This window comes from Papaver somniferum, chromosome 3 (assembly GCF_003573695.1).
Source record: "Papaver somniferum cultivar HN1 chromosome 3, ASM357369v1, whole genome shotgun sequence".
NCBI lineage: Eukaryota > Viridiplantae > Streptophyta > Magnoliopsida > Ranunculales > Papaveraceae > Papaver > Papaver somniferum.
Window position 1 is genome coordinate 29,140,905 of NC_039360.1, and position 10,061 is coordinate 29,150,965.

General features: G+C 37.0%; 1 protein-coding gene and 1 pseudogene across 1 annotated transcript; both read left to right on the forward strand.

The window, feature by feature from the left end:
* The first annotated feature begins 1,911 nt into the window (after positions 1 to 1,911).
* Positions 1,912 to 5,943, forward strand: LOC113359220 (annotated as a pseudogene).
* A 657-nt stretch (positions 5,944 to 6,600) lies between these two features.
* LOC113355683 (GTP-binding nuclear protein Ran1B) lies at positions 6,601 to 8,892 on the forward strand. The gene is made up of 8 exons (XM_026598599.1): positions 6,601 to 6,741; positions 6,845 to 6,914; positions 7,021 to 7,077; positions 7,193 to 7,310; positions 7,959 to 8,048; positions 8,142 to 8,321; positions 8,415 to 8,492; positions 8,590 to 8,892. The coding sequence occupies exons 1-8, from the start codon at positions 6,739 to 6,741 to the stop codon at positions 8,657 to 8,659; spliced, it is 666 nt and encodes a 221-aa protein (XP_026454384.1). The 5' UTR covers positions 6,601 to 6,738; the 3' UTR covers positions 8,660 to 8,892.
* Positions 8,893 to 10,061: the final 1,169 nt, after the last annotated feature.

A 10,061-nucleotide genomic window follows, 5' to 3' on the forward strand; every position in this document is an offset into this window, starting at 1 on the left:
GCACCAGCAGCTCTGTCTTCCCTGCACATCATAACTCAACTGCAACACCACTGCCTCATTCATCTACTTGCAATATCACCAGCAGCATCCACCACCAGTCCTTGGCAAACTCAGTCCAAGCCCACTTAGCTTTTTAAACATGTCAGTCTCACGAAGCTGACAAGCAATCCATCCCTTTCTATGCTTCCCAGGACCACGGCCAACTAAAGCAAGTCTCGCCTGTAAAAACAACTCATTCAGGCACCAGTATCTCCTGCTCCCTGATACTTCCATTTCCTGTCTCCTAATGCATACATCTGTTGCAGCATTTCCATTCTCTTCTCAGGCCAACAAAAATCACTACTACTGCAGCTTCAATTGCCCACCATTAATCCGGGTATCACCTCCTGAATTACAGCTACGATACAAACTTCCCTTGGCAGCAACCAGCAGCACCAGTTCAGGCTCCCTGCACAGCTTAGCTTCTGCCAAACACCTATCAGCTGCGGCTACAATACTCTAAACACACACCCATACTTGCTATTCCAGCTTCATCTGCACCCCTGCGCTGCACATACATGCGAGTCTCACCCATTAAGTCAGACCAATAATACAACAAGGTTTTCAGCTGCAACACATTCTTTCCTGCAGTTCAGTTCACTACAGACACCTGCAACCTCGCTAATTGGCACCAGCCCATCACACTGCCTCAAACCAGCAGCAAAACTACACCTCAATCATACATAACTCCTCCTTTGTAATTCATTTCCTGCAATTGCTTATTCACAACCCATTGCGGAGCTATCACTCGGAACTACCCATTCAGATTCCATTTCTTGAGCTCAGTTTCATCTCCTTTGTTGTCTCAGAACTTCATATCAGCTCCCATTGCGCCAATTCAGTCCCTCTGAGCCTTGCCTAATACAATCAATGGCACCAACAACGAATTCAGGTCCCATCTCTTCCTCATAGCAAAAGCAACTCAGTCCCTTGTACACAGTAGCACCTGCAGCATCTCCTTTTCTGGTTCATCCCAAGGCTCAACTCCATCTCCGCAACAGACTTCTTCTCAGGTCCATTTCCTCATCAGTACAAATCCACAGCTCAAACTGCGATTGCATTCATTTAAGATCACCAGTGCAGCACCCAACTGAGCTGTAAGCTCTAGCATTTCCACTTCAGGCAGCAACATGACATTTCCATTAACAGCTCAGTAGTTGAGCTGTTTCTTCTCAGCTGCACACCAACTCCATCATTTCGGCTTCATTGTCTCAGCTAGTCCATTGCAGTAGCATCTCAAGCATCATTTCAAACAAGCCAACCCATTTGCTCAATATTACAGGACTTAAGATCTTGTCAACAATTCCACAGATTCAATCCTTCAATTCTATACTTCTACAGCATCAGATAACACCACCATCTGCTTCAGCTTATACTCATTACCTAAATCAACAGCAGCAAGAATTGTTCAAACCCATTTATCTGAATTCCTCGATTCTCAACTGCTCCTTCAGTCTCAAATCTGAGATTACCCATCTACTCTGCCATTAACTAACATCCACATATTCTCAGCTTCTGATTCAAACCCAATAAAAGCAGTCACCGTTTTCTTCTTCCTTGAATCAGTTACTGCCAAACCCATGACAATCAACAGATTCACATCGAACCCATCTTCAATTTCACAACAGATTCCTTCTCGATTGCAACACATGTTCAGAATTGAACCAAAACCCTTGAATATAATCACCCTTCTTCTGGATCGCTTCATCACTGCCCTTCTAGATTCAGCAGCATCATCTTCAGTCTATTCAAAACTCATCTTCTCTCTCGATCTCACCATTAACAACGCCTCCCTTTTCTCTCTTTCTCTGAATTTTATATGGGAACAGTAATGAGAAGAGAAGACATTTCTCTTGATTTTAGGGGTAGGAAATGATAGGAACTTATATTGACACCCATCCCTCAGATAAAGGTTGCCCAGTTAATTTGTGGCCTGTCAGTTTCAGAGAACCGACTGCTTGTTTGCCTCCTTTCTCAACTGTCAGTAACGGGGATCTGACAGTTCATTCTTGCGCAACCTAGTTGACTCCAAGTATAGCTCGCCTGTGAATCGACCTATGTGCCATTTTCGCTCCAGTTGAGTACTTTCTTATTCTTTCTCTCCAGAAGACTCCAAAGTACCTAATAACTCAAATTCAATATAAGATACATAATTTATAAGAAAACTCACAAAGAAAGCATAAATACTGGATATAAAAGTAGGTGTTTACAACACCTATCAATCATTTGAAAAAATCTCTGAATGTGTGTTGGCTAACCTTCTAAAACGGTCTTTGGAACCATCTAGAGCCATAGTTACCATTGGTTTTGAACTTGTAATAATCGGAAGATATTGCATTTGCATAAACTTCCGAATGTAATCGGAAGGCATTAATAATATTTGATACCGAATGATAAATGGCCCCAAAGCTATTTCAGTTTCAACATTTTACAATCGGAAGAATAGAATCTTATATTCTCTTCCGAATATATACTGGCCCCAAAATGAGAATTTGCCTAAATAACAATTTGAGAACTTTTCAAAATATATATACTCGGTAGTTAGTGTATTTCCGATTATTGTGTCTATTCATCAATATATTCGGAAAACACAAATTTCTTTAATCTACCCTATTATATCCATTTTGTTCACAGGAAGATATGACCAATAATATTCAGAAGTTAATTTATAATTCTATCTCCCGAATACGGTCGATGTTCTTGAGAAATGAAGAACACAACTACATTAGGGAGTTAAAAATCATGCATATCTCCCGAATCTAGGAAAAAACAGAAAACCCTAGATTTTTTTTTCCGATTCGTCGAATTAATGCGACATAAACCCAAAAATTTATAGAATCTTATCTAATTGGGGCCATTTGAAGTTTCCAGAGTGTTTGGTTATCAGATTCGCCACCACCTACTACATCCGCGGCTTCCCGTTCTTCGTGTTCTTCGTCACTTTCAGCAACAATCTCTTTATTTCTTGTTAAACTTCCAATATTTACGATTCGCCACGACGACGAATCGAAGAAGAAGAGTTGAAATCAGATTTTGGTTTTTATTTTTATTTTTTCTTGAAGGGAATAAAGGTAACTTTATATTCCTATAAGGTGTCCCTTAGCTAGTGTCCTTGTATGGGTATAAACCAATGGCCCCTTAATCCTTTTGGGTGGCCTCTAAAAATTCCAGGTTAAAAAGCGTTCATTTGTATATGGGCTTCAGATATTCGCTAGCCGAATCCAAATCCAATCCCAAGCCAAATTCACATCACCGCACTCGAGTCGGAAGAAACCGCCAGGAGTTTCTTTATTTTTTTTCGCGTCAAAGCAAAGATTTCTTTTTCTTGAGAACAGCTTAGTAATGAAGAAGTCATACCCTCTATAAATACCAACCTCCTCCGATAAATCTTTCTCACATAACAAATTCTTCTCCTACACCAGGAAACCTAACCTGTTTTATACACATTCTTAAACTTCGCACGAAGAAGAAAAACCCTAATGGTATGATTTCGACTTCGATCTCAATCTCTGTTTGAGAACAAGGTTTTTCTTATTCCTTCTCTTTATTTTCCTTAACTTAACGCCTGTGTTCTTATTTTTGTTTATGATTAGACGCTTCCAAACCAACAAACTGTCAGTTACCCTAATTTCAAGCTTGTGATTGTTGGTGATTGCGAAACCGGAAAGACTACTTTTGTCAAAAGACATCTTACTGGAGAATTCGAGAAGAAATACGAACGTAAGCAGTTTTGTCTAAAGATCCTTTGATTTTGATTAACTGATAATTTGATTTTGGTTGTTGATAGCGATTTTGGTTAATTGGTAGTTTGATTTTGTTAATTTGCAGCCACAATTGGTGTTGAAGTTCATCCATTGGATTTCCACACTAATGTTGGACCGGTTAGGTTCTACTGTTGGGATACTGCTGGTCAAGAGAAATTTAGTGAACTTATAGATGTATACTAGTAAGATTTTTCCTTCTTGACTGTCCTTTGACATGCTTAGATTGATTGTAGAATTTGCAAAGAACATAAAATATGGAGAAGAAACAAATATACGACTACATTGTTTACCAACTGTGATACATATTCATTCAACTGAAAAAACCTTTAAATGGGCATTACAAGACTATCTCCACTAACACATAAATTCCTAGTTTGTAGGAACCATAATCCCATATACATAAAACGTGTTTACTAATTTTTGAAATACCAAATTACTAGGAAACACGTTTCACACTACCTAGTTAATAAGAAATCAAATACCAAATCAAACAAAATCAATTATCTTAATAAACGTGTTTGGATTACGAATTCCAACACCTTCCCTTAATCCACACGGAATTATGTTGACTTCACCAATGCATTATCCATTAACTTCATACATCTGCAAAACATCATCATCATATATATCAGTAATATTTGTAATTGTTTGCCACAATCACCATCATCATCATATACGATCACCATCATCATACATCATCAATCAGCAACATCTTTGATTTGTTCTTGCCATCATCATCTTCATCACAATCATCATCATTGTCAGAAACAAAACGTTGTTCCCAACTTTTGATCGTCACAGCTAGAAACCCATGTTTTCTAACCCAAAACCATTTTTTAATGGAAACCCTTGTTTTCCAAATACATAAAAGTTATTTTTCTACTTCATTAAGTAAAACGAATTTTATTGTAAGAAAAAATAAATCTTAAACCATTTTTCTAACATCACTTTCTCACAAAACAAATCAAAACCTTTTTTTTCAACAAAATTACTCAAAACATTTTTTCTTAACCGACAAAAACAAGTAAATATTTTTTCGCCATCTCCCGAGGATCACTTGGATCTTGATGCCAAATGTAGAATTTGCAAAGAACATAAAAATATGGAGAAGAAACAAATATACGACTACATTGTTTACCAACTCTGATACATCTTCATTCAACTGAAAAAGCCTTTAAATAGGCATTACAAGACTATCTCCACTAACACATAAATTCCTAGTTTGTAGGAACCATAATCCCATATACATAAAACGTGTTTACTAATTCTTGAAATACCAAATTACTAGGAAACACGTTTCACACTACCTAGTTAATAGGAAATCAAATACCAAATCAAACTAAATCAAATATCTTAATAAACGTGTTTGGATTACAAATTCCAACATTGATACTGTCCTGAAATTTTGATACTATATTATCCCTAGTTACAAACTAATTTTGTTTATGATCTTTGATGGTTCCATTACTTAACTTGGATTTCTTTGTTTCATGTAGTATCCATGGGCAATGTGCAATAATCATGTTTGATGTTACTCCATGTTGGGACATACAAGAATGTCCCAACATGGCACATAGATCTCTGCAGGTATATTTCTTCACTTCTTGTGTTGTTTTTGGTTCTATATATAGTTGGAATTGTGTTAGGATTTTGAGTTATAAGATGATGCCATATAAGTTTTCAATGCAATAAAATTTCTATATGTTGTTTTCGGTTCTTTAGATTGTGTTGGGAATTTGAGTTATAAGATGACGCTATAAGTTTTCAATGCATTAAAATTTCTGTATGGTTGCAATTTGTACAGTGTCTGTGAGAATATCCCAATTGTTCTTTGTGGAAACAAGGTTGATGTCAAGAACAGGCAGGTGAAAGCAAAGCAAGTCACTTTCCATAGGAAGAAGAATCTTCAATACTATGAGATTTCTGCAAAGAGTAACTACAACTTTGAGAAGCCTTTCTTGTACCTTACCAGAAAGCTTGCAGGTGATCCTACCATCCACTTTGTAGAGTCACCAACTCTTGCCCCTCCCGAAGTTACCATTGACTTGGTTCAGCAACAACAGATTGAAAAAGACTTGGAAGATGCAAGGGTACAACCTCTTCATGATGATGATGATGCCTTTCAAATGGAATGAGCACTGTTTTTTTCCTAGTTTTCGTTTAATTTGACTGCCACACTTTGATATTGATATCACTGCAACTTTTTATACTTCGATGTGGGTTGGTTAACTTGGTTTGTTAACAACAAAGTTTACTAATTAAGATTACCAGTTTTTTTGTACTTATCAATCTCTTCTGTTCTGCTTCAACTATAATTTTCTTTATTGTGTATGGGAAATTTTCTACTTGAGCATAACATAGCATCTAAGCCATATTTGGTCCATTTGAGTCTACTGCTGGTTTAAGTACTGGCCTAGTAGTGTTTCCTTTGGAGTCTTGGAGTCTTAGTTGGCTGCTTTAGGATTTCAGTGTTGTATGCTTTATGCATCAAGTACAAAATAAGGTCATTGCGCTGGGAGACTGTATCGCTCCTATGGGCTTGCATCCTAACATTTTTGTTTTCATGAAAAAGGTGTCGGTCACATAAGATCGACACTCGTGCATGGGTATTAAACCCGAGAGAGATCTCAAATTGTAGCACCCCACTTCCAGCATTACATACGACAATAAAGGTGTGTTCAAACCTCGAATCCCGACACGTGGATGGTTATAATTTAAGCGTCGATTTTAAGCGGGATGTAATCTAACGATTAACAATAGTCGCGTTAAAAGAAAGCGATGACTCCCAAAACCCTTCCTTTAATCTCTCTACCTATATATTCTGAAAACCCTTATTCTCCCCTATTCTCTATTCTCTCTCTCATCTCAGCAGACCCATATACCATTCAAAATCTAACTCTAAAAAACCAGAGAAGAAAAACCAGAGGCGGCGATAATGGTAAAATCTCGTTCTTTGAATCTGTATTTTTGCATTTGTTAGGGTTTAAGCGGCGGCGATTTGAGGCGGCGATACTGATTTTTGAGTTTTTTTTTTTAAACAGGCGCTTCAAGGTCAGCAGACTGTGAGTTACCCTAGTTTCAAACTAGTTATTGTTGGTGATGGTGGAACTGGTAAATGATTTGTTTTATTTATTTATTTTTGATTTTTTTTTTCTGATTTTGTGTGATTTTTTTAGGGTTTATTGTAACTTGAGATCTGATGGTGGTGTGTTAACAGGAAAAACTACTTTTGTGAAGAGACATCTTACTGGAGAATTCGAGAAGAAATACGAACGTGAGTATATATTTTTTATATCTCTTATGTTGATTTTGTTTTTGCTTTGATTTGATGTGATCTGTGAAGTAGGTTTTGATTGCTGAGATTTTTTTTTTGTTGTTGTTGGTTGTAGCCACTATTGGTGTTGAAGTTCATCCTTTGGATTTCCACACTAACTGTGGACCTATTAGGTTTTACTGTTGGGATACTGCTGGACAGGAGAAATTCGGTGGGCTTAGAGATGGATATTAGTGAGTATTCAATTCAACAAATCTTTCATTTTGCTTTGATTTGTGTTTTTTGTTACAATGATCATGATGTTTTACAGTTATATTAGATGTGGCATGTCTCATGTAACTTTCAGTGGTTTAATTGTTTCACTTAGACTTAGCTTTTGAGATTGTAATGGACATTCATGTTACATTGAAGCAGCTGTTTAGCTATGATTGCTGGTAATCTTTGATGGTTAATGTTCAAAAGAAACATGATTGCCGGTAGTCTTTGATTGTTAATGTCTAAATGCTGTTTCTTTGGTCTAAGTTTGAGTATTCAAGCATCTATTTTTGACAAAGAACCAACATTGCTTTGGTATGAATTATTTGCAACTCCTACTTGAGATATCATCACTAAGTAATTTGAACTGTGTTACAGTTGCTGTGTTGTTCCTCTAGTATGAAATTAAGCCACTGTAGTTTGAACTGTTATTTGTAATTCTTTTGTTGCTTTCACTATTTCTCATCTGTTGAGCTGTGATCTCAACTAAAGATTTGCTAGTGAGCAATTTATGTAAAACAGTATGCTTCTGCAGTTTGAGTTAGGATTTTATTGTATCTAGATTTTCATCAACAATCTTTTGCCTTTTCAGTACTTAACTTGTTGAATCTTTCTGTTTCGTGTAGTATCCATGGACAGTGTGCTATAATTATGTTTGATGTTACTGCTCGTTTGACCTACAAGAATGTCCCTACATGGCACAGAGATCTGTGCAGGTTTGTTCTGTTGTTAAGCTGTTGTTTGGTTTCTGAGTATATGTTTTAAGATGTTAGATGCTAATGCAGTTAAATTTTCATGTATGCGTTTAGGGTGTGTGAAAATATCCCAATTGTTCTTTGTGGAAACAAGGTTGATGTCAAGAACAGGCAAGTGAAAGCAAAGCAAGTTACTTTCCACAGGAAGAAGAATCTGCAGTACTATGAGATTTCTGCAAAGAGTAACTACAACTTCGAGAAGCCTTTCTTGTATCTCGCCAGGAAGCTTGCTGGGTACTGTTAACAACTATAAACCTCCTTTTGCTGCTCTCTTAAGTTTTGCTTCTCTAGTTTATTGTGATGTCACTAATTCATGGTGTAATGCAGTGATGCCAATCTCCACTTTGTTGAGTCACCTGCACTTGCTCCTCCAGAGGTTTCAATTGATATGGAGGCACAACAGAAGTAAGTTTCCTTCTGTATTCATTTTGTTTGGCCTATATCTCACTGCTTTCCAATGTGAAGACTCGGTGCTAAACTTGAATCTCTTCTTTCATTTCAGGCATGAACAAGAGTTGGCTGCTGCTGCAAATCAGCCCCTTCCTGATGACGATGATGATGCATTCGACTAAGTGCTTACCTCGTGTTCCCCTTCCCCCCTTGATGTTGACCCAGTGATTGCAGGGATTTGTTGAGAGTTTAGGCGTTTAAGTTATTCCCAGATTATGCTGTTTTTTTCTTTTTCAGCGAAATGGGGGTTTGTTATTGTTTAATGGGTCAGAACAATATGAGAACTGCTTCTTCTTTCTTATCCTTGTTCAAACTAGTATCTTTTATAATGGTATGGAATTGTTTGTTTCGTTCATGACTCCAGCTTTATTTGTTAACATCCTCCTTCGAAGTTGCAGTTGCAACTCTAGCTTCATTCTTGGTAGTCTCTGGCTGAGCCTAGTGCTTTAAATGGTGTTTTAGGGCTCTGCTTAGGACAGTTATTAACTTGGATGCTTCTTAGCCAAATGATGCAGTTTTGAGACTTTTTTTTTTGCGCATTTACATGGTATGGTTTTAGAGGGAAAGATTTTTTTTTTTTTTGCCAGTGGGGAGGCAAGATAGAAACAAGTCCTGGGTATCCTGAAAAGTTTATACACATCTAAAAGGTTTACTGATAAGAGTTTGGATTGTTCTAGACTTCTAGGCATGCTCTATGTTTGGATTGTTATTTGAGAGCATCTCCTACCTGGAGATATCATCTCAACTCTTATCATCAATATTTATCCTATTTCCTGTATATACAACAATCAGTCATATAGATGTTTTTTCATAGTCAAATTGATGAATTGGGAATGGGATTGTATTCAATTTGAAAAATGTGTAGAATTCAGGTTTTTCTATGCTTTTCTATGCAACATTTGGTGTTCGTGGATGGTGAACTTTAGCCCTTCACTGCGAGTAACTCTGTGTAATGTGTTTTGCTTCTTAATCAACTTGATTTTCAAAAAAAGAAAAAAGGACTTTAGCCCTTAAATATGAGCAGATCTGGTGCTTGGTTATCCAGTAAGCTAACATCATGATCGAGCAGATTTGGTATTGGTTCACCCCCCTACCTGGAGTTCAGTTTCTAAAACAGAGAAGTTCATCTCTCAAATTTTCTACAAAAGACGAAGATATTTTGGTATGTTACCTGGATTTCATGTTAATTTTAAATTGTGTTTTATCACTTCAGGGAGAGACTGGAAAGATCTTCTTGCACAAGCCAAGCAGAAAGAAACTGCTGCGCAAGAAACTTCACCTAACCTGTTCTCCGAACAATGAAAATCCTTACTCCTGTATTTTGAAGTTGCCTGCTTGTATTTCCAGAAAACATCAACGGCGGAATGTTGTTTCGAGCTGCAAAATAGTTATCTTTTTTTCTCTTATAATGTGTTGTTGCATTCTGTATCTTGAAATATTTTCAAGTAACTCCAAGAAGATAGATTTGCTAGATTCAAGAAGCCATTGAATTTAATTCTGTTTGCTTTGACTTGACATGCCGAA

Coding starts and splice junctions, on each gene's coding strand:
- LOC113355683 (XM_026598599.1), top strand. Junction 6,915..7,020: donor TGTTGGTGATGGTGGAACTG/GTAAATGATTTG, acceptor GTGTGTTAACAG/GAAAAACTACTTTTGTGAAG. Junction 7,311..7,958: donor GGGCTTAGAGATGGATATTA/GTGAGTATTCAA, acceptor TGTTTCGTGTAG/TATCCATGGACAGTGTGCTA.